Source organism: Condylura cristata, unplaced genomic scaffold, assembly GCF_000260355.1.
Source record: "Condylura cristata isolate star-nosed mole 26May11 unplaced genomic scaffold, ConCri1.0 scaffold00016, whole genome shotgun sequence".
In the NCBI taxonomy this organism is placed as follows: Eukaryota; Metazoa; Chordata; class Mammalia; order Eulipotyphla; family Talpidae; genus Condylura; species Condylura cristata.
Window position 1 is genome coordinate 8617446 of NW_004567117.1, and position 25359 is coordinate 8642804.

General features: G+C 37.8%; 1 protein-coding gene across 5 annotated transcripts in view; it reads left to right on the top strand.

Moving 5' to 3' along the window:
• Positions 1-25359, top strand: part of DLGAP1 (discs, large (Drosophila) homolog-associated protein 1) — a 504048-nt gene that overhangs the window by 240246 nt on the left and 238443 nt on the right. For all 5 annotated transcript variants that reach the window (XM_012725915.1, XM_004683753.2, XM_004683755.2 and 2 more), the window contains one exon: positions 22924-23138. In XM_012725915.1, coding sequence (XP_012581369.1) covers positions 22924-23138 — 215 coding nt within the window. The remainder of the gene's footprint in view (positions 1-22923; positions 23139-25359) is intronic.

Genomic DNA, 25359 nt, shown 5'->3' on the forward strand with positions numbered 1-25359 from the left:
GGCATACAGGAAGCACTCAATAAATGTAAGTGGATGGATAGAGGAAATGACCCATTAATGGTGTCCTCTGGCCAGAAACTGTTGTAGGATAACAAAAGTAGTTGATGAATCCTAAGATGTAAAGAAAATAAGTCATTCTCTATGGTTAAAAAAGTATGAAAAGAAATAACACCACAACACCTTCATGCATGGAGTGGACTTTAATTCCTTTACCACCTATTATATAGTTAAAACTGTTGCTCAATTCTGAGGTAAAACTTAAGAACATGTTTTCTTTACTCCCAGATCTGCTTTTTCATCTCTTTTATGAGAAGATTTTTGGTTTTTTGTTTGTTGTTTTTTTTAACCAGAGTCAAGCTATAGAAGGAGAAAAACAAAATGCCACATTGAATACACTCTAAATTATATTAAAGTGCAATACAGATATGTGTTGTTTTTCACCGGTTGTACTTACGGGAAATTTTTCTAAGATTCACAATTTTTTTTGGCAAAAAGGATAAATTTATTCATGTTCAATTCAACATTTATAAACAAATTGCTACTATTATCTTATTCATAAAAGAATAAATAGTAAGAGTATTAGTAAATCTTATACCATTTTGACATTTGGAATACAAATGATTAAAACAGATAAATTGCTTTGAAAAAGTTTTTTGGAAAAAGAACAACTAAAATTTTTAGCATTTCCTTATCATAAACAGACTAATTATATTTTCCTAGCTTTTAATTACTCTGTAATCAAGTTCTATGGTAGTTCAGTAATTCTGTTGTATTAAAGAACCATAAAATACACTTTTCTTAGACACTCACTGAAATCATAAAAAATATCAGCTTATTTTCTGATAAAGAATGAAATACCTGGGAGCAAACCTAATGAAAGAAGGGAATGGTCTGTTCATCAAAACCTGCAACACTCTCTTGGAAATAAAAGAAGATATGAAAAATTGAAAAGATATCCTGTGCTCATATTTTAGAAAAATAAGCCTTGTTTAAGTGACCATATTGCCTAAAGTTTCAGCACAATACCTAGCAAAATCCCAATGATTTTTATTTTCAAGGAAATAGAATAAACAATTCTAAATTTGTATGGAACCAGAAAAGACCCCAAAGAGTCAAAGAAAAAAAAGGAGAGAAAAATGGAGGTATCACACTCCATGATTTTAAACTATACTGCACAGGGATAGTAATCAAAGCAGCATGGTGTTGGAACAAAGACAGAAACACAGACCAGTGGAGCAGAAGTGAGAGCCCAGAAATAAATCTTCACAAAAACAGACAGTAAATCTTTGACAAAGGAGCCAAAGCTACTGAATGAAGAAAGGAAAGTCTCTGTAATGTTTTTTAAAATGTTATTTTCAAAAGTTTTATTTATATATAAGGTACATTTGTATGATGTATAAAATTAATAATCTGCACTGCTTGACCATCTTTGATGTATTCACACCTGAGTCATAATTCACACACAAATAAAGCTTTAAGAAACCATAGGAGAGAATACACTTAAATATCACCTCCTGTCTAAATGCTCCATTTTTTAGACAGGAAATAAGCACTCCAAGTTATTGAGAAGGGAGAGCTAATTCACTATAGTGGAGGTTTAAACATAAGAGGAAAAGAAGAAAGAAAATAACATATGTTTGGATTCCAAAATCCTGTTACATCATGACACCCAAATTGGAAAGAAAATGAAAAACACATCCTGGAGGCCTGTATGCCCCTGCCAAAATCCCTGTGCCATTTTATTAATACACTTTTTCACATGTAGCAGTTGGATCTAATGAAAGGCTAAATCTTGCCTTTGTGTCAGAAATTGATTTATTTTCCCCTCCTTCTGAGTTCTCCTGTAGCCAGCCCCAGGCCTCCGAGAGCCTGCCTTCTTGTTCATCATCACTATTATCACTTTTGCAGGATGCCACAAGCCACTCAGAACCATCCCGCCACTTTCAAAAGAAAGGACAAAATCCCTGCTTTTTTCAGGGAGGGACCCAGACCATTAAAAGAAGAATTTAAGAAAAAGAAACTACAGGCATGATGAAACAATTTATTCTGTAGGCGGGCCAGCTAGTCTACCTCTGAGCCGAGGTTTCAAGGGGAGAGGAAGAATGAGTGGTAAACTCCTCCACCCTCTTAACCTGCCCTCCCATAGCCATGTCTTCAGGTGAGAGGACAGCCTCTTAGCAGGAGCAGGTGGCAAGTTGGAAATGCCACAGGTCAGGTATTCAACTGTCATAATAGGAGGCATGAAATTTGGGGTTCCTTCACTGTGGGTAAATACCATTCACCACAGTCTGTGTGACACCATTCAGGGCTGGGAGAATGTTTGATGAGAGAAGAAAGAGAATCTAATTCCATTACCTTGTATGAGTGTCAGAGAAAACTTCCATTAAAATTGAGGATAAAAATGTTGCCTAGTGAGGATATATATACCCATGCCTCACACAGACCTGATTTCCTCTGTCATATTACCCAATAAATGCAATTTCCTCCCAATATGTATTTTTTAATAAATAAAATGAGTAGTATTCTAAGATAAGTGTATTTTTCTGGGTGGGAAAGTGATATATTTGGTTTCATTTCCTCCTGGTGTCATAAGCCTTTGCCATCAGCAGTGACACCCAGATTAGAACATTGATTTTAATATTTCATACTTTAATTGACTGCTGTTCTCCTGTATATCTGCTCAGTTTGAAATTTTGGATGACAATACATTTTCAGTTCAGCCCATTCCAATTCTTATCCTAGACTCTATGGAAACAGATGACAGGAGGTTGAGGGCTAATATTAGCTACTTCTTCATTTGACGGCTTGAGATAAACATTATTATATAGGTCTATAAAGTAAGGTAAAGTACATGCAAAATCATATTTATAGTCATTTTTGTAGGCAAAGTGCCTTCCATATAACAAGCACTCAATCAATAGTTAATGAATGATCGAAGAGAGTACCTAGTTAAAGGTAACAAAATGATAAAAATCTCCATAGACAATTATTAGGAACAACCATATTTGAGTTTCCATTAAATTAAATGCAATCACTAAAAAAGTGAAACTCAGATGAGATTCCCTTGTACATCCAACAGTTACGATTGTTTCCAAAAGAGCTATAGTTTATTTGTTACAAAGGAGAATAATTTTATGAAGCCCTCATAACATAAAACTTGCTTTTCTTATGTAATATAGATGGTAAATGTGGCATTCGAGTGCTACTTCTTTCTCCAAAAGATATTTTTTTAAAGCACCCACAAATGTCATCCCATCTATTTTTAAGCAGAGTGCTGCTGGATAAACAGCTGAATCTTCTAAACCCAATGGGAAAATTCAAAGTTTAAATTTTTTATTTTATCTTGTTGAAAATAAGTAGTACAGACTTAAACAGAACATATGGGTTTTTGCATGCAGTTACATGCGAATTTTCGTAGCTTCAAATGTAAAATTCTAGCCCAAGTTGAAAAAAATAAGAACACAAAATATATTGTTTAATAGTAATTCTCTAAAGATTTTCATTTGCTACCCAACTTTCACCAAATTCCAATTAACATTTGTTATTTGGATTTTCTTTGCAAGTGAGATAATGTAATCACAACACCAATTCTAAAATAAGATCTATACTGGTTGTGAATTTGCAGTCTTTGCAAAGATTTTTGGTTTTTTACATAAAAATAGGTTTGAGTTTTTTCACAGAATTCATTTTTAATTTAAATTATATATGTTAATTCTAAAAAAATGCAAACAGTGCAAACTGCTAGAGTTCAAAGTAAAAGCCCCCTACTCCCCAGTCTCTTGACTCTTACTTCCTAAAGAGAACCACCACTATCATTTTAACATTTCCATTCTAATGTTTTATTTAAAAACAAAAATGTATATGTATATATATGTTCACACACACACACACACACATACACACAGAGACATTTTCATTTAAAAAAACTGGTATATGTCGCAAATACTGTTTTAACACTTCGCCTTTTTACTTTATAGCACTAGTCTTCATTCACATTAGTATATATAGAACATTCTTTTTTTTAAAAAAGTATAACATGCCTCAATGAATGAGGATTCATCCATTCAGCTAATTTTTAAATGGTATCTACCATGTACCCAGCATATTTCCAGATACAGAGAATGCAGAATTGAACAAAATAAAATCTCTCCCTTCATGAAAACCACATTCTACTCTATTCTGACATCAAGTGTTGCAGAACTAGTATGGTAACAAAACATTGTAAGCAAAATTATTTATGATCACATTTTACATGCACTGCCATAATGAGTTCCCTAGTAAATAAATCTTTATTCCATTTACCTGTTGAATAAATTGCGGATATTTTGTAAATGTTCAAACTTTAAATTAATGTTTCCTTTATAGCATCATTTCTTTATTAATTAAATTAATACAATAACAGAAGTTTTACACTGAGGTAGACTATAGTTTGTAAATCCTACATCCTCAACTACCTTACTGTAAAGATTAAAATCTCATCTGAATTGAATCCTCCTGGATTATTCTATGATTATGTTCCAAAAATAGAAGCAGCACACGTGCTCTGGTTTCCTTCTACTTTTATTGATCACGTGTTCTAGAAACTTCTGATGTAACTATCTTGGGATGCTCAAATATTAGCTGGGTGCAACATTTGTCTCCTTTAAGTTACCATTCAACAGAAGAACAAAAAGAAAGATGATTTGTATATCAAGAGCAAAGAACTGTATTTCTCCATTCACAGAAAACTTGAAAAAATCATGACTCCTACAATATTGGGAAGAAAAATCACCTGTTACATATGGGATTTCTGTTCAGAAATTTGTCACACACAAAAACACACACAGAGGGAAAATTGCCCTATTTATTTATTGCAATTGAAGTCAGTTCAAAATTTAACCGCTGGATTCACCTTGGACAGAGAAGGAAAGAAATCTGAATTGCCAGAGGGCTGGCTATACAGGGGAGAATGTCATCTCACCCATTCTGCCTTGATGGCTGGAACATCAACATGCCCTCTCCCCACCTATCCCTACCCACAAGGACCTACCACAGCCTCGATGTATTCTGTCAACTTTCTTCCACTGACATTTAATTGATGTGGATAGAAACTAGAAAGCCATGTCATATTTTTTTCTGATTTAAGAATTATGTCCTTTAGAAAAAAGTTCCCCATGGACATTCTGGCACAAGCCTGTTTATTTTCATTTGCTTTCATCTGGTATTGCCTAAAATGTCTCAGATAAGATGAAAATAATTCTTTTATGTCTACTGGGCTAACATAAATTGAGTTTAATTCAATGCCTTCCTATTAATTCGGACATTTTTACTTTGCACCAACAATTGCAGATAAGTGGGAGTTTAAGTGTCCAGTCATTCAACTGCAGTGAGGTGTAGGTGAATTGCAGAAGGTCAGCATTGTTACCAGGAAGTGAGAAAGCTGAAGAACCTGAAGCAGGTCAGTTTGACTCATTACCAAAAAAGTAATGAAAGGGAAAAAAGGACCAAAAAAGCCTTACTCAGATGAAATGCACCTGAATTGCCACTGTCTGAGGTCATTCCAGATTTCTGTAAAAGGAGAAACACCAACATTGAAAATGAAATGTACATATGCCTTCATGTATGTGTGAGAGGGGAACTTCTGAAGACTGAATTACAGGCAATATTAGGGGGTAGAAGGGACAAAGAAATGTGAATGCCTATAGTTATAAATTCTTCCATATACAAAGTCATTTATCTTGAATAAGACACTCAGTTTTATTCAGTTTTGTATGTATTTCAGCTTTCACCATAAAGCACCTTTCAGTTCTTTATTGTTAAATGTAATTTGCATACATTTCTTGAATGAAACAAATAATAGCATTGGCATGACACAAAATTCCTAAAGATAGGGTTTTGTTATGGTTCTTCCCTTTTACACATAGGAACTATCATTTGTTTTTGTCCTTTACATATCCATATAGGAAGGCCAAAGCAGCTTTACAAAGCTAAGAGTTCCAAAATAAAATAAATAAAAACAGTTTTACAAATTATTGAAAAAACTTCATATAAGTTAAGCATTTTTTTTATATATTGTTGGGTTCAGTGAATAGTTACAATATGATGAAGATGGAAACACGCAGGCCTAGGAGAGAAGAGGGTTGAGTTCAAGCCCGTTTATGCCACTTACTAGCCATATATAAACTATAATTTATATTCTGGGCATCACTTTCTTAATTTGTAAGGGAAAAGGTTGACATTTGCCAATGCATGATATTAATAGAAGTTCATGTGAAGAAAATGACTTGAATTTGATAGACTGAGTAATATACTCGGGTTCCTTTATTGGCAGAAATCCTGTAATCCTTCAGATGTTAATATGGACGGCAGCTCTCTAAGGGTCAGTGCAACAGAGCATCTCCCACATTTTTGTCTTTGAACCCTGTTTTACAAAGCATTTCTAAAAATGAGTGATTGATAAGTTGTGCTTTGGCGTATACTGAGTGACATAACAATTTTAGAATTCTGCTTAACGGATCTTGCCATGAACTACTGATGGGATTCTGTGGGACTTGTGGGGTTCAGTTGGCCCTGCTATGAGATGTGGTTATGGTTCCCTGAAAAGCTGCATCCCCCAAAGCCTAGCCCGTTGGTGCTGATTATGCACCTGCCCCTCAAACCAAAAAACATGCTGTTACCCTCTTTGCTCTCTAATTTCATCAAAAGAGGTCCCTCCTGGGTCTCCCTGGTGGCCTAGGGCTCGTCTCTGAAGACCCATAACAGCCTGAGTTCAATCCCCAGCCAGGAAGGGGACCCACATGGCACTGCAGACCTCTCCTGTCTCACCTGTTGCTCCTCTCAGCAGTGCATTTCAGTAGATCTGCTTGTTCTGCTCCCCACTGTGTATCTGATGAGTCCTCTCACACACCCCCACCTCTGGCCTATACCCCACTTCATCTATGCAAAAATAAATAAAATCTTAAAAAAAGAGGTCCCTCCTTCTTGTGCAAGTAGATGCTGGGTTTAGTCCCACACTTAACTGGTTAACAAATCAGGTATAACTCTGCTATGTAATAAAAGATTATGTTAGCTATTAATCTCATTTTAATTCTATCTTATCTGAAGTGATATTCTGCTTAGAACTGGGAATATAGGTATGAAGAAGACATTTTCTGTGAGATAAATGACATCATCCCTTCCTTCAAGTTGTTTACAGATTCATAGGTGAGATATTTGTAACTAAATGCTTTTAAAATTGTATGATACTTGTTCCATTAGTAGAATGTGCAGGCTGTTAGAATAAATATTTTTTCTAGGTTAGTTCCATATTCATTTTATGAAGGCAGGTCAATGTGAAATTCTTGGTCTTTCAGAATGTAGAAAGACTTAACAGACTGGTCCATGATATTCCTGTTTATGCTATGTGGTGCAGGTGACTAGATTTTCATGTTCATTTGTTGACAGGAAACAAAAAGTTCACTGCCAAATGAACAAATGAAGCACAAACAGCTCGTGACTGAAGAGAACCCATCTATCAGAGCACTGCAGTGGCCTATCTCTCACATTCTTGCAGCCAGTACCCTAGAACCTGCCGTTCAAGTTCCCATCTGTGACGTTAGTTAGTTGTGGATACCTAACTAGGCAAGAGTGGCCCACTGTTAAATCAAAAACAAATCTAGGTGTCACACTGATGGAATTTTCTAAGTATGGTCAATGCTAACTCTAGATAAAAGGATATTACCTTGATAATGTAATAGGCCTCATGCAATCAGTCGAAAGGCCTAAGAGCCAGACTGAGGTGTGCCCACGCAGAAATTCTGTCTCAAGGCTGCAGGGGCAGCTCCTGCTAGGTGCAGTTTGCAGTTTCTAGTTTACAGGTCTGCCCTACTGATTTCACCTTTGCCTCTTAGCACAATAATGTGAGTCAGTCCTGAGCAGGAATCTAATCTGCTCTGAGAACCCTGGCTAACCTGTTATTCTTTTTGCATGGGTCTCTGGAGATACCCTCCAGCTCACTGACCTCCTCCACTCTAACCGCCCACCCCGCGTTCCTTGGAAGTGGTTCATAGTCCATCTTGGTTCAACTCTGTTATTAATTAAATATACTGTAGAAGTTGGCCCCACAGAGAACTTTAATATCACTTAGGACATAATTTCTACATGAAAATACTTTCTGATTCTAAAAACAAACTTTTATTTATATATGTATGTGGTTTTATGTCATTGTTGTCCTTACAGTAAATCCTGAAACTATGTCATACGATCCTCATTTTAAGTTTAAGAAGGCCACAGTTAAAATATGTTAAGGTAACCTGGCCAAAATTACATGTCTGGTAAGTAATAGAGTCAATTTCCATCCCGGGTTTACCTGATTCCAAACACTGTACAATATTGACTACATCATGCTCCTTCCCTGTAAGTGAAGAACTACCTGATAAGACTTGCACAGTGAATTACATTTTCTTTTGTGCCACCTCTGTAGATGCGCTGTTTGGAGAAGAATTTAAGTATCATATAGAATGATAAGAGCTCACCGTGCTCTAGGTTCTTGTTTTAAAGATTTCTTCACTTAAATGTCTAGGTTGAATTATACATCATTGCTATAGTTGGACTCTTCAGAATGCTCATACATGTTACTACCGAAGATTTTTGTCATCTATTTAGGTCATGGATATTTAATGATTTTTCCCCTGTTCTTAAATGATTGGTGTTTCTGACTAACATCAAATACCATAGCAATTAGAATAAAAGACAGGATTGTTCTAAGGTGAATGAAGTCTTTTTTTTTTTAATTAGTTTAGTTAGTGATTTACTTTCACTTTGAACCCCATCACCCCAGCCTTCAGAGGCTGACATGTTAGCACATGCAAACACATTCAACCATCAGGCCATGTGCTTTTCTCACCCCACTGGTAGACTCCCTGCATCTGGTGGGGTATCTCCAGCTCCACCCTGTGCATGCTCTCACTTTCAGCTACCCATTCAAAAAAAAAAAAAAAATACTCCTGTCTGCTGGCATTATAAAGATAGATAGGTGTTAAATATGCTTCTATACAAGTATAATCAGCAAAAGTAAAGATAACTAAGGACCAGTGAGCTCAATTCAAGAAGTATTACTTTAGAGTCTCAATGCTATTCATCAACTAGCATGTATTAAGCATTTACTTTACAGAAAGTAATTGGGAAAAACAAGGATGAATAATGTTGTCTCTGCTTAACAACAAATGTGGCATGTGGTGGTGCTCTATGCTGGATAGTCTAAAAGCAGTGTTTTTGCAACCATTAGTGTTTAGTGAAATCAATTCAGTGGGTCACTCTCAACACTATTTTTAATTAAATGGAATACAGTAGAAGATAGAGTGTCCTTTCAGCTGCATATAGACATATACTGATATCCAAAGTAGGAGGTATTTCTTACTGTGACGTGTAGTCAAATACTCATTAAAAGCTATCACTCTAGAGAGAGGGGGTAAAAAACCTTACTCTCAAGAAGTTTGCATCTTGCTGGGAAGATAAAGCTAATTAATGAACAGAGAACTCTTATAGAAGCAGCTAATGACAAAGAGGTAAAATGAATGTTGCTGATTTGGTGTCCCAGTGGGATTAAGACCGGAAAAATAATCTCTGCGACAGTTCATTATTCCTTCCTCCTTGAAAAACTTTCTTCACTTGGCTTCTAGGACAACATAGCTGGTCAGTGTTGTGTGAATTCCCATATTTCTTGTTCTACTACAGATTTCCTGAGTTCTGGGACTTACATACCCACTCCCCATCTCACCTAGTGGGAATTCAGTCCTCCCACTTCCTCAGACCAGAAACCTCAGAGTCATCCTCACTCTCTCCTCCTCTCAATCCTCATATCCAAGTCATCATTAAGAAATCTCTTCCCAGACTTCTGATTGCCACTGCCACTGCCCTCACCCTCAGTTCTAGTCTGGCTTTCTACATCTGCCACCTAGTTGGTTCTATCTTACCCCTCACTAATCATTCTCAATTCAGCAACCTAAGTGATACTTTAAAGCCAAAATTTGTCACATCTCTCATCAAAACCTCCATTCTATTCCCACCCCACTGAGTAAAATCTATAGTCCCTGTGGTTGATAAAGTGCACTTGACCAGCATGCCACACTGGCCCATCATCACTCATGCTCACCTTCCATCTCCTTCCACTCTGTTCCACCACCTGGCCTTTGTGGGTCAGCACAGTGAGCATGCCTCCATTCAGGACCCTCTCACGTACTCTGTTTTCCTCCTTGATCTTTCTTCCTACAGATTACACTTCGACCCTGACAGTGACAGAGGTCACTGTCTCAATGTAGCTTTTGGTGGCCATGGTCAAAGCTGTTTTATCACTGCTCTCCCTCCCTCCTCCACACATACCTACTCCTCTAACCTTGTCTTCTATTTCTCTATGGCACATGCCACCAGCTAATGTACATCTTGCTTCTTTTATTAATGTCTGACTTCCTTGTAGAGACAGATGTTTTTTCTGTTTAATATATTACTGTATCATCGTATGTATAAAGTTTAATAAGATTGCATTGACTAAACTAATGGAAGCTTCTATAGCATTTGAAAAAAGAAGTGGTGCTGTTAACTTCAGTTTAATTAGCCACTCATAGGATACCATAATAAAGTATGGTCAGGAAACATTGCCTAGATCCTACAATGAACACTCCTGTTGGGACATTTCCTTTTAATAGAAATTAAGCTACTTGGGAAATAGTGGTTTGGATAGTGATCCATGCATGAGTGTGTGACAACTGTTAGTTCTAAAAATCGCACTGGCCAGAGGAAGTGGGTTGAAATCCTCACGAGGCAACTTCTCAGTAATAACGTGGAATTTTGTGTTTTACCTGAAATATTATTTGGTCCTTGTTTGTATAACAAGAATAAATTCACAAATTTGAAAGATGGTGGCTAAACTGAAAGTGAATAGAATTTTTGAAGGGAAGGGAAGATTATATTTTGACCCATTTGAATGCAGTATACTTTTAGGTATTATAAGTGTAACTTGGAATAAAATGTCAAAACTATAGTAGTAATTAGATGATAGTGATGAAAAGCAAGAAATTTTGAGTCTTATCTCAAATCTATTTTTTATAAATACCAGATAGCCAAGTTAACAATTCAAAAGTATAGTAATTTATAAATTCATTTGAGAAACTGGTATCGCCAAACTTATGATCAAATAAAGAAAAAAAACTGCGGAAATTTACTCAAAATTCATAATATTTAAATTGTTCATGATGGAAGTGATTGATTTGATATATTGTACAGATATTTTGTATACTCTAAGCCATATCATTTATTCATAATATAGTCAGACTTTAGTTTTAAGGAAAAAAGATCCATACTTAACAGCATTTTAAAAATTCCCATGCTATTTTATTGATATATCATTATCAGATTTCAGTTCTAAGGTAAAAGATCAATATTCATAATCATTTGATAACTAGTGGGATCTCAGACATGCCAAAAGGCATCTAACATTTGATAGTTTGGTCAATCCCAATGTTCAGTTTCAATGAATGATGTATCTATATTTGAGTTTCTGTTGACTGCAAGAGGAATATAACTAGCCTTCTACCCATATCTCTGCTTCTGAACACCAGGCAGGGGATTTAATTTTGGGAATTACAGCTACACACCAAAGGGGACAGGGTAGACAGATACCACCATGTGATTACAACCATAATGGGAAAAAATACAATGGCTCACTTTGTCACTCCAAGCCAACAGGTATACCTCCAATTTCCCAGAAAGTAATGTTGGAAAGAAACAATTGTATTAAAAACCAAGAAAGAGCTCTAAATTATATCTCAGCAAAATATATTTATTGAATAATTTAAACTATGTACCTAAACTTTTGTTGTTTTTATCTTGTGATCTTTCAGGACATGTGTGTTTTTCCTTATATTTTACTAAAACTTGTACCCAACTATAACCACTGAATGATGTTTTTCCGTGGACATTAATTTTTAAAGCCTTTTGGTTCTTCCAAGTATCACTATTTGTTACAGTTTTCAAAATGTTATAGCATGCATCACCCAGCAATGTAACTCTTGAATTTTATGCTCAACAGAAAATTACTGTTTTAAAGCTTAGAGACAGTGATATGGTATAATGAAGAGAGCATAGACATCTGGATGAGATTCAACTGCCTCTCAACTCTGATTGTTTAGTTGTAAGATTTAATGCCAGTTATTTAATAGCACTAACTCTCAATTTTCTCATCTTCACAATGGGATTAATAGCAGCACAGGATTGTTGTATTCTGTGTGATGTTTGTATATTAGGTCCTAAGGTTGATGGCTTCCCTATGGCTATTCTAAATGAGAGAGGAAATATCTGTCCCAGTATCCAAGCAAAGTTTCAGAGATGTCTGCTGAATGAACAGCCCTGACACAGAAGTTAGTCACAAGCCAAGTGGAGGAGCTGGGGAATATGACATGCTGATTGACTGAGCCCAGTCTCTGTGCTACTCTTGAAAGAGGTGAATCTCAAGTAGGGAAAAGGTTTCCCAAAAGCAGAATCACAGAAATGGGACTAAAAGAACCTGACGTGGAATGAGAGCAGAGAACCCACAGATGTCCACTAGAGTCACAATACAGAGTGGACATTTAATAAAATTCATTCTCCTCACCAACCTTCACATCATACTGGAGTATAGTATCTCAGTTGCTCCCAAGGCATCTTTTCCACAAACAGTGCTTCCTTTGATGTCAGTTATCACCTCAGTAACCTTTTCTACCATGATCCTAAAGGCCTGTGGTTTCCTCCCCTCCTTTGAGGGTCACTGAACTTTCCTCTCTTCCTTTCTCCTGCAATGCCATTTCTCAATGGCATCCGTGCGCACACATTCAGTTTTGTTTTTTTTTTTTTAAGATTTATTTGTGCATACAGAACTGGGGTACAGGACAGAGGCTCAGGGGCGGCGAGAGGCTTCACCAGAGACAGAGTGGGGAACAGAACAGGCAGATCGAGGAAGTACACTGCTGAGGGGAGCAGCAGGCGGGTCAGGAGAGGTCTGCCACGTTACGTGGTCACCTCCTGGGCAGATGGGAATCGAACTCATGCGGAAGTGGCTTTAGCTTTTCAGTGCTGTGCTTTAACCCGCTGCACCACCAGGGAGGGCCCACATTCAGTTCTTAAGGAACAATTTTACCACCAGGGAAGGGGATTTATAAGAACAAATCACCAACCCAGGAGGTAATGCAGAGGTACTGAAATTTAACACTCAACTCAGTTTGACTTGCATTAAAACTATTTTTACCCATTTTTTCATCCATCCCCCCAGATTTGTCTGATCCACTTAAAACTTGTAAGTCTCTTTGAGACCAGAGACTGTTTTATGAAATGCTTTTGGTGATTGTACCTGGCACCTGCCATGGTACTGTGTACCCTACAGCTCCTTATAAATGTGGATGGGTGAGAATAACTCTGTAGGGCCACAGTCAGGATCAGCAGTGCACAGTACTGTTTACAAGTTCTGTTCAAGAATGTTTAAAAGTGTTATTTGGAGGGAGATGTGGCAAACACTACAAGCCTTTTTAAAAAGAGGTAGGTATTTACTCTTGCCCTTAAAAGGTAATTTCTGAGCAATCTCAAACAAATTAAGTTTTACACCACCTTCGGGCTTCAAGGGGGGTTAGAAAGCATGGTTGCCAGGGAAATCTGATTGGAAAACACCAATCAGGCCTTCGGATCTGCACATCACGTAATTGTAATTTTCCTATTCTTGCTCTTTTTTTCTGCTTTTGCTATGAGAAGAGCAAGCTAAAAAGGCTACAGGGACATTTATGCCAAGTCGCATTTGTCAAGTTGAAAGCTGTGTGGAGCAGGAAAGCAGTTCTCCCAGCTGCAAAGAAGATGCAAAGGAGCCGAGTGAGTAGGGAATCTGAGAGCTCACTAAAAGTGCTTAGAAGGCCAATACATTAAAGCCATCTCTAGGCAGGAACTTGAAATCCAGGGTGAAGGCTTCTTGCAAATGCTAAAAAAAAAAACAAGAAATGGGATAAGGAAACCATTGGGGTGTCTGGAGACCCCAAAGCCATCCTTGAAAGGTGTAGCCTTTCTGCAAGTTTTCTGTTTCCCCCAAAATACCCAGTTGTGTTTAAGTTGTTACTAATCACAACAGCTGGCAAGAGAGCCACAAGACAGTGAGACAGCAAATGTTTTACTTCACAAATATTTTAAGTCTTATTTTAAATCTTCTTTATCAATGTAGACAGATTCACACGATAATATTTATACTTTTTCAATAGTTACATTTAAAAAACAGTACCAATGAGTGGAGGCCTACACTCCATTTGTTTTAAGTTTCTTTGCTCATTTACTCAATCAACATATATTCATCAGAGGTAGAATGATGTTATTAAAAGCTTTAATGTCAAATAAATTCAGATGCCCACTCATTATTATGATCCTTGGGCAAATCATTACAGCTTTTTGAGTCTCAGTTTTGCAACACTAAAATGGACACTGTAATGCCTGTCCGATGGGACTGCTGGATATATTAAAACAGAGTTACATAGTCTCAATTCCAGCCCTTTGATATTATTCCCTATACGTCGGATGATTCCATAAACACAAAGTCCCTACTCCCCTCCTCGTATTTACCCATCCTCCTCAAGCTCAGAGAAGGCCAGGTGCATTCTCCCCTTAACCATAACCAAGTGTCTTCACCTACCTGATTGCTTACATTGAAAAACCTTGTGAGTGGAAAAAACCCAGTTGCAGAGAGGGTAGCCTTGCAAATATCAATCTGTTATTGATTCTCACAAATTTATGCACTGTTCTTCCTTGCTGTATTGCCTCTTTTACTAGCTAATCAGATACCTAAGTTCTATCCCCCAACTTATTTTGTTCCTAAGTAAATACAACTTGGCTTTAAATCTCACCTCAGACAGATACCTGAGTTTCCCTTCCAAATCACTCTAATCTGGAACTGGTCACAGAATCACAACAGCCTACCCTGGTCTATTTCAGGAAACATGCTCCATTTCAGCTGTCCTGGCTTTCTAAGTGTTTGCATTCCTTTTGTGGCTCTCAGATTTCCCAAAATCTCACACATTTTCATTACTCCAAACCTCACCATCCAACTTCCCATCCCGAGATAGTCCCTTTTATGGAGTCACTCACACATGGCTTCATCTCCCAGCCATCGCCTCTCAGACCATCACTAGCACAAAATGTCTGACTCTTATCTACAGTTTATTACACTGTAATGACTGCAGCCCAGCCAAGGTGGAGACTCAAATCACGTGTGCTTGGAAGAGCCTTTTAAAAGTAAGCCTTCCCTTGTCTGAAATAGTGTTTCTATTAACTTTTATTTCAAGGCATGTAATCCCTTATTTGCTTACTAATTTTTTCCCTCCACACAGATCTTAAAACACTATGAAGTTGTTTTCTTATATGAAATATGCATTCTTTCTGATTATCAAAAAATAACAGTTGTTACTCAAAAGGCAGTTCAAATCTAAAAACAGAATGAAAATACAGGATGAATACTGGTCTTTGAATGGCAGGCCCCAGGTTGAATATGGTGCACCCTGGAATAACTTTGGACCTCAGTTTCTTTACTGGATCCACTGACACCTTCTCTTCTTATCCCTCAAAGTGGTTGTAAGATTCATGAGACATTATAAGAACTTCTGGGTTTTTTTTTTTTTTGCAAAAGCTGACACAGATGAATGTTGTTATTGTTAATTTGTCACTAAGAATTATGTACAATAAGTTCTCTAATTACTGTACAAAAACTCAACCATTTCTTATGCTAATTTGGTACATAATCTTTTTTAAAGTATGTAATTTTAAGACCCACATTTTTCTTTGTTATTGGGACACATCTTATAATCTAAGTGTATCAGAGTTTAATTGGTACCATTAACTTTCTTAGTGGTACCAGAATTACATAGGGGGTGGTGGGTATCTTAGATTTAGTAAAATGTGGTATTTTGATCTTAGAGGAAAGCTGAAGAATGATAAAATTAAGAGTTCCTGATCTATTCAAAATGAAGCATTATTACTCAGATGCCAGTGAGATCACCCATCCCCCCAAAAAATGAGTGAAGTGTTTGAGAGTTTCAGAACAGAAGGTATTACCTTGAATCATATCACCACTAAAGGTTTCCAATGAGAAAGATTATTTTAAAGACCCCTATTTCATTATAGCTTTAGCTTATAGACATGACAGAACTAGTATAATTATCTGTTCATTGGGCTTGTGGAATTCTACAAAATCAAAAACAAAAAGTTGGAAGCCCCAGAAGATAATCCATTTCCAAAGAGCCTAAAAGAAAGATAAATATATTTTTGGACCTGTGAGCCAATTTTAAAGAGTCAGTTTCTTACCATCGAAGATATATGTGTGAAGTTTTTATATTTCTCTGTAGGGCTACATGCGTATTCCATCTGCATTTATAGTGTTGGACTAGAATATCTACTTTAATAAATAGAGGGGTGGCAAACTAAAATCTCACTGCTGTTTAATCTTCACAATGTTTATAGCTGGCCACACTTTAAAAGTAATCATTTTTTAACCTTTACTCTTACATTATTATGGTGCCTTGACATTCACAAATTATATTCACCTGTTATTTCTATTAATTACACATCTATTATCATCCCCATTTTACAGGGGGAAAAATGCATCCAAAAATGGTGTAAAGTGACTTATTCAGAGTGACACAATGAGTGAAGGCAAGCTGGTATTGGAATTCATTCATTCAGTGTAACTATTCTGTGTAGAAACCTACTATATTCCTGGTATGTAATTGACCCTAACAATATCTAGAGATCAGTAGGAAGTTTTACCTTATCCAACCTCTCCCTGACCTCTAGACTAAGAGGCAATGGGGCAGGACCTCCAGGCAGCCGGGACCCTGATGACCCCCAGTTACTGACCCTGTTAGCCCTCATCTACCCGGAGTGTATATGAAGGTCAAAGTTTTTTACAAAATCTCCCAATACAAAGATAGTTATTGCATGAGTTTCTTTTTTTCCTAAGATTTCTGCTTATGAACCAGAGAAGGCCTTTGAAATTCTATCACTGTGAAGACAGACAAGGTTCAGCTGGAAGTGGACCTCCTTCTCAGTCTGGCAGACTGATATGTGTCCCCAGGACAGAGAGTAATAGAGCATTTCCTGATAGGGAACTCTCACTTTAAAATGACAGGAGCAGGCAATATAATGTATTTAATGAATTTAATGTATTTCAGTTTCTGCCCTGCTGTTACCAAAGGAATTGAAAGCAGCATTAGAGTCACCATGAAAAGCTAGTGTCATCATAAGGGACCATCTGTGTGCTGGGCAATGTGCCAAGTGCCACAAGCCATGCAGAACTCCCACACCTGTCCTGATCACTTCCTGTATGCTTATGGGCATGCAGTTCCCATCCTGAAATCAAGCAAGGAAAGGGAGGCACAGAGAAGTTAACTCTTTTGCCCAAGAATGTACCTAGTGACTGGCCCAGCAGAACTTCTAACTGGTGCAGTGTGTGTAGTGTTCATGCCTCTAACCCTTCAGTAGTGCTCCTCACCACCCCCAATCTATATTCTAAACTCACCCATACTGAGTTTAGCAGCAGTTGACAAAATGACACAACGATGCATATGACAAGTTGTGTATGTAATGGCACTGTATGATAACGCAAACTAAGTACCAGAAGGTATAAATGGATTAGGTTTGGAGCTGTAGAATTTTGATCACAACTGTATAACTTAGGCCTTGTGGCTAAAAACTGCCATAGTTAAAACATAATGAATGGGCATAACTGTGTGTCAGTGAAACCTTATTTACAAATACAGATGGCAAGCTGGAGCTAGTCTGTGAGCTAGTATGCTGCATAGAGTACAATGATATACTGCATTACTTCCCTTCAGTAGCCGCCCTTGTGTAGATCACACAAGCAATAGGTTTCAGACAGGAAATCCATTTAATTGGGCATAGTTGTAGGGAACAATGAGACTGTTGAGATAAGACTTGAAGGAAGTTTCAGGCTGGGCTGTACAGGATTCTGCATGACCTGATCCTAGCTCACCAGTCTCTTCATATCACTTCCCTGTTGCTCAGTAGACTTTGGCATGGTCATTCCTAGGCTTAACTACAGTAAGCTTATTCTCTAGAGTCTTTGGACTGACTTCTTCCTTCTTCCTGGAAGCTCTTCCCCAGCTCTCCTCATGGCTGACTCCTTTTTCAGCAGATCTACCTCTTCCTGGTGGCTTCACTGAGGAACTTAAAGCAGTCCCTCTCTAACCACACTATCAAAATACTCTATTTTCCTAATAACATTTGTGATTCCCGAAATTATCTTGTTCATGCAACAGTATGCTTGACCCTTATCTATGTCCTCCTGCTCTCCTGTAAGCCCCCAGAGCATAGGATCAATGCTTGTATTGTTCACTGGATATTCACAATACCCAGCCTATGGCTGGAAAGTTAAGCAAAAAGTACTTGCAGACATAAGTGAAGAAAGAAGGGAAGCAAGGCGAGAGGCAGAAAATATAAGCACGCCCTCTTAGGTGGTGATGACTATGACTGAATAGGCTATAGCTGTCATGAAAATGGCCCATCATTCAGTGGCCTTGACACTATTTCAAATAAGAAAGCGTTCTCATCCTATAATTAGAGAATGATAGCTCTTGGCTATACCCATTTCATAGCCAGAGGTAGGTTTTCTGTACTTCTGAATGATGACATGAGACTTAAGTTATAGAGACTGGCTACACTGAAATAGAAAAATGCACACTAATCATCTTTTATCAAAAATAAACCTTTCCAGTGGAACTTTTACACTTTAACAAATGTCTTAAAACGACATTGTCTTTATCTAAGCCATAGCTATTGTTAAACCCAGCTTTATTAGATTGATTTTATTATTTGTTTTTTAATAGTAATTAGCTTATTTTTAATTGAGGTGCCATCTGGATACCATCTTCAAGTATTGTGATCACAGTGTACCCACCACCAAATCACCACCATAGTCCATTGTGCTTCCTTCGCCCATTGTTCTTACTCCTCCCCCTCTTGGTGCTTCAGTCAACCACCAGGGGTTAGTTTCTAAGCTTTTCTTTTTCTTTATTTTTTTATTTTTTAAACATTTATTTATGTATGCATACAGAACTGGGGTACAAGCCAGAGGTGCAGGAGTGGTGAGAGGATTCACCAGAGACAGAGCTGGGAGCAGAACAGGCAGATCGATGAAGTACACTGCTGAGGGGAGCAGCGGGTGGGTCAGGAGAGGTCTGCCACGCCATATGGGTCACCCCTGGGGCAGGGATCGAACTCATGCTGAAGTGGCTTTAGCTTCATAGTGCTGTGCTTTAACCCACTGCACCACCAGGGAGGGCCCAGCTTTTCTTTTTATATGGCTCCTAGTTTAGTTTCTTTATATTCCACATGCTAGTGACAACATCCAGTATTTATCTTTCTCCTAACTTATTTCACTTAGCCCGATCCCTTCTAGCTCCATCCATATTGTCACAAATGGCATGAGTTCACTTGTTTGATCACTGAGAAATACTCTAGTGTGTGTGTGTGTGTGTGTGTATCTTCTTGATCCACTCGTATGTATTAAGGCCCTTAGATTGTTACCATGGATTAGCTATAATAAATAATACTGCAGTAAACATGGGAGTGCAAGTTTCCTTTTGAATTAGTACTTTTGATTTGGGGGTGGGGGGGGCGGGGAGATGCCTAGAATGGAAGGATGGAATTAGTGGGTCAAATGGCAGATCCATGTTGAATGTTTTGAGGCACCTTCATAGTGCTTTCCATAAGGACTGGACTTGTTTGCATTCCCACCTCGGTAGGAGGGTCCCCTTTTCTCTATATTCTCGCCAGCACTTTTTGCTTCTGGTCTTTTCTATATCAGCCATTCTCACAGATTTGAGATAGTATCTCATGATGGTCTAGATTTGCATTTCCCTAATGTGATGGTGATCATTTTTCATATTCCTATTTACAGTCTGAATGTCTTCTTTGGAGAAGTGTGTATTTAGTACTTAAGCACATTTTTTTGGTTAGGTTATATGGTTTGTTTTTGTAGAGTCTTATGATTTTATTATTTTTTAAAGATTTATTGATTTATGCATACAAGAACTAAGGTATAGGCCAGAGGTACAGAGGGTGAGAGGATTCACCAGAGACAGAGTGGGGAGCAGATTGACTGAAAAACACTGCTAAGGGGAGCAGCAGCTGTGCCATGCGGTTCACCTCCCTGACCAGGGATTGAATCTATGCTGCAGTGGCTGCTGGTAGCTTCATAGTGCTGAGAACTTAACCCATTGCGTCACCAGGGAGACCCTTGTTATTTATTATTTCTTTAACATTTGTTCCAAAGACCTCCTCACTTGGTGCATACAATAAGGGCAAAGTGGGCCACCCTATCATTGAGTATCCAGGCTGCTTTTCTGTCTGCTCCAGCTTCATTCTTACTAAATTCTATTCACTTAAACTGCTAGAACTAGTAATAATGAAGGTTTTTACAGACAGCTGCCAAGCCTAAAAGCCAAGGTTTTACTTGGTATTACCCTAAATCTTTTCTTTCTGTGTGTGTAATTGAAGAAAGAAAAACAGAAATCTTTTCTAGATCACAATAGTAGCTGAAACCACATGATCCTTTTTTTCCCAATCAAAATGGATAAACCAGACTCCTCACAAATTTTCTTTGAAAACAGTGTACCCAACAACTCTCATCCCTTTTGCTTTAGAGTGTAAAGGATTCAGAATAAAAACTTGGCTCAATTATAAAAACTCTTCCAGTCCTTGGAATTCAGCAATAACTATTTTTCTCCTCTTAATATCTTGATTCTTTGTTTCTTTTCATGTTTTCTAGAGCTGATTTCTGTATTATTATATATGTAATCTTGTTCTAGACTACCTTTAGGTGTATGAATAACAGGTTGATTTTTAAATCTATTCCAACACAAAAAGTAATTCTTGTCTGGTTCCCTTAGCAATGACTGTAGTCAATTTCTAATACAAGCTCAAGTATTTACCATAAACTAACTTTGGAAAAAACATGTAAACAGAAATTTGTCATGTTTTATAAGTAGTGTGAAGCTTAAAGTTTATTATTAGCCTCTGACATACACCAGAGGGCAATGTTTATGAACTGTACATCAAATACTGAGAAACAACACGTGTTATATGCATCATCTATGACCCTTTTCTGTTCAACTTAATTTATAAAATGTGATTACCAATAATGAGGCTCTGAACATGATCGTATCTTCACAGTGAGTCATCTGCCAACTGAAAGAAAACAAGACTGTTCTCAACATGTATAATTTCCCTAAGAAAGCTCCCTTGTTGCTATGGTGATTTCAATACTGTTTAGGTAAAAAGAATGGAAATGCTACATTGTTGCTCCCACAATTAACAAATTATAAATGAATCAGATATGATGGATTACAGCTGCTTCTGTAGGTGTCACAGATCGCAGCCTAGAGAGAGCGCCACGGTGTGGTCAACAACACTCTTAGTTGCACAGGAGCTGCTGGATTAGAACTCTGCCTTTTGTAGCTGGGATTTGGGGACAGTATCACATCCTCAGTTTAGTCATTTGTAAAATGATTATAATAATGATAATACTACCCCCCAAATGTGTAGATCAAATGGGTTAATATTTACGAAGTCTTTGCAACAGTACCTGTTAAATAAGCTACATTGGACGCTTAATCTTCTTTATTGTCAGTTGTCAAATCACTGTTTTTGGGACCATGGATAGTAGCATCACTTTCCTGTGATGTTTCTAGATGTAAATTTCCAGTTATATAAATTGATAGTTTTAGGGAGAAGAATACTGCTTTTTTTTTTTTAAGATTTATTTATTTATGCATTCAGAACTGAGGTACAGGCCAGAGGTGCAGGAGTGGTGAAAGGATTCACCGGAGGCAGAGCAGGGAGTAGAACAAGCAGATCGATGAAGTACACTGCTGAGGGGAGCAGCAGATGAGTCAAGAGAGGTCTGCCAAGCCATGTGGGTCACCTCCCTGGCCTGTGACTGAAGCAGGTGTGGCGAGCTTTAGTGCTGCACTTTAACCTGTTGCACCACCAGGAAGGCCTCAGGAGTCCTGCTTTTCTTAACAGAGCATCCCTTCTCACTTTCTAGAACCTAGAAAATTTATAACTCAATGTCTAATATGTGTGGGGGTCATTGTGGACAATTTTCTGTAAAGTGTCTTCTACAGTACAGTGTAATGCACTACTGAATTTTAAAAATATATTATTATATAAAGGGGGGAAAGCATACTGAGAACATGATCATGCATGGTACCCACAATTGGGAACTTAGGGTATAATCTAGTAAAGCAAATGGAAAAGAACAATTCAGATAAATACTAGCTACACTAGGTAAGTAAAGCAACTCATAAGAGATGGTGTGTGTGTGTGTGTGTGTGTGTGTGTAAAAGCCAAAAGAAAACTTATATGGAGAAGACGCCACTAATTTCCCAAGGAAAGCACTGTAATGTATTTCAAACAGATCCATGGAGGCAGAAATCTAAATCAAGAGGGACTCAGAAAATGGAAACTGAGAATCCAGTGTAGCTAATACAGGCCACTGGTTTAAGAAAAGAGATGGACATGAGATGGTTAAAATGAGAGGTGCAGTACATATGTAGGGAAACATTATTGCATCTTAAATGATCATTGAAAACCTCGAATAAAAATTGACCTCCTTTCCTATGCCTGACTCAATATTACCAGCATACGAAAACTAAAAGGAATAAGCAAAGCAAATCAGTCAATAGTTTACATGTTTCTAATATACAGGTGGTTTTGAAGATTGAGACATGGACTTTCACATGCTTAAGAATATGGTTGACCCAGTTATAATAAGCCATTATTGAAAAACTAATATCTAAAGCTTTAGATAAGTATCTGTGTTACCAACATTCAGGGTCATATAGAAATGTAGGGTTTTATGAAAAATGAAACTTCTGTTTTATATATAAATAGGTTCCTCAAGATGACTGGGCAGGGTACAACCCTCGAGGTAAAGATGATGAAATCCCCTGCCGGCGGATGCGGAGTGGAAGCTACATCAAGGCCATGGGAGATGAAGACAGTGGCGACTCAGACACAAGCCCCAAACCTTCTCCTAAAGTTGCTGCGCGAAGAGAAAGCTATCTCAAGGCCACGCAGCCATCCCTCACGGAACTCACCACACTCAAGTAAGTGTCTCCAGCACTGTACTTCTAACAAGCCAGTTCCTTGTATTGTCAGTGAGGCTCAGACAATACCTGGCTACTTGTGGGACCCCTCAGGTAGCCATGGAAGAAAACATCCCACAGATGGAGCAGTGTGATGTGCTGATTGACCTATTGGCTTGACATTGGGTTTGACTTGTGTGTCCTAGTGCCTTCAAAGATACGGGCATCCAGATATGTTTCCTAGGTCACAAACTGAATCCCATCCTTCAAGAAGATTTGAAACAATCCAAAAAGAGTTCAGATTCCTGTCCCAAGAGGTCTGTGTAGACCAACTCTTAGACGTTTGTTTGGCACTAAATCTGCAAGGCAACTCTTGCTCAAAAGTCCCTTGTTATTTTTGCATAATTGAGTAATAAAGAAGGTTATAGAATATAGCTTGCTGAAAAATTGGGTGACATGGATATTCTTGATGTAGTTTTTCACAGGTGGGTACTCAATGCCTATAGAATTTGTAAGAATTTTAAGATAACTGTTTGGAAATATATTTATATTTCACTATAAAATAAAATAGTATGAGACAATAAGTTAAACAGAAAAGACCACAGTCATGTGGTTAAGGAAAGCAAACAAGATTGTTAAACTTCGGCGGTGGAAATTATTTAAATAGCAAATTAAATTATATTTGAAAGAAGTGGAGAGGGAAAGTCCCCTGATGAATTGTTTTTTAAGGTACCATGTGAAACCATTCTGGATAATTTCCATTGAAAATGAATACCAACTGGGGAGGGAAGAGCGAAAAGGACTATGGTGATGGTACACAGGTGAACCCGTGGTGGGAATTCTGTGGGGACAACACTGGAGAACAGAAAGCATGCATTGTACAAAAAGAAATACCAGTGACATTAATAACCCAGGAAAATAGCTGTACTTCTTTTCCTTTGGCTTCTAGTCACCTTCCACTTTGCATTTATTACTGCATGTGTTAGTTTCCTAGATAGCCACAAGTACCACAAACTGGGGCATATCTCACAGTTCTAGAAGTTAGAAGTCTGAAGTCAAGGTGTTGACAGAGCCACACTCTAGTGAAACCTTCAGAAAACAATCCCTTCCTTGTCTCTCCTTATCTTGTGCTTGGGGTCGGCAATCCTCGTAACTTCCTTCTCTGCCTCTGCTGTCATGTGACCTTTACCTTCTGTGTCTTCACATGATCCCATTCTTTTGACATCGGTCATCTTATATTAGGACTCTCCCTAAAACCTCATCTTCGCTTAATGAAATCTGCAATAAGGTCATGTTCATAGGTGTTAGGAGATAGTATTTCAACATGTCAATTTTGGGAACACAGTCCAACCCATAATATTGCCAAACAAGATTAAAGTTGATCGTGGTTATGGAAAGTAGGAACAGGTCTTCCTTGCCCTTTGGCACAACTCACAGAGGCCCCGAAAATTGAAAATGCCCAGTCTTTATCAAAAACCGCATTTGTGGTAAAGGCAGTGGAGACATGGTCATTGAAGTAACGGTGGGCAAGGACCCATCTGACATATGTTGCCTATGAGCTTAAAATACTTCCCCACCAGAGACAATAATAGGTGTCACAGCCGTGGCATTAATTAACATCTTCGAGAAGAGAGAAGGGCTGCTCTGGGCAAGAAGCCTGAGACCTTCAAGATCTGTTTCCTCATGTACAAGCCAAGCATGTAAGAAAGTTCTTACAAGCTCCAGAGTCCCTTTCACCTCCTAAGTATCCCAGTAGTGTATACACTTGTCCTACCTGATGAACAACACTTTGGGTATTGAGTGATGAGAAGCAGTGATTGTTGCTGCTCCTGGTCATACTAAGTATGAAGAGGTTATAATGAAGTGAAGAGAGTGCTCCCAGGAGTCTGTGTGTAGGTATAGGTGCAGACATCAGGTTCAAAGTCATGTCAAGGCTACCTCCTCCTAACTTCAGGTCTCTAGCAACCTGCTCTGAGGTTTTTGAAACTTATTTTCCTTTTAAAATTGAGATGTAATATTAATTCACTAAACAACATAATATTTTATACATTGAAAAATGATTACAATAAGTCAACATCAACCACCATACATACTTACAAATTTTTTAATTGTGATGAGAATTTTTTAAGATCTGCTCCCTTAGTAGTTTGCAAAATACAATCCAGTTTTAACAACTATAGCCACCATGCTGTACATTACATTCCCATGACTTATTTTATAATTTGAAGTTTGTATTTTTTTT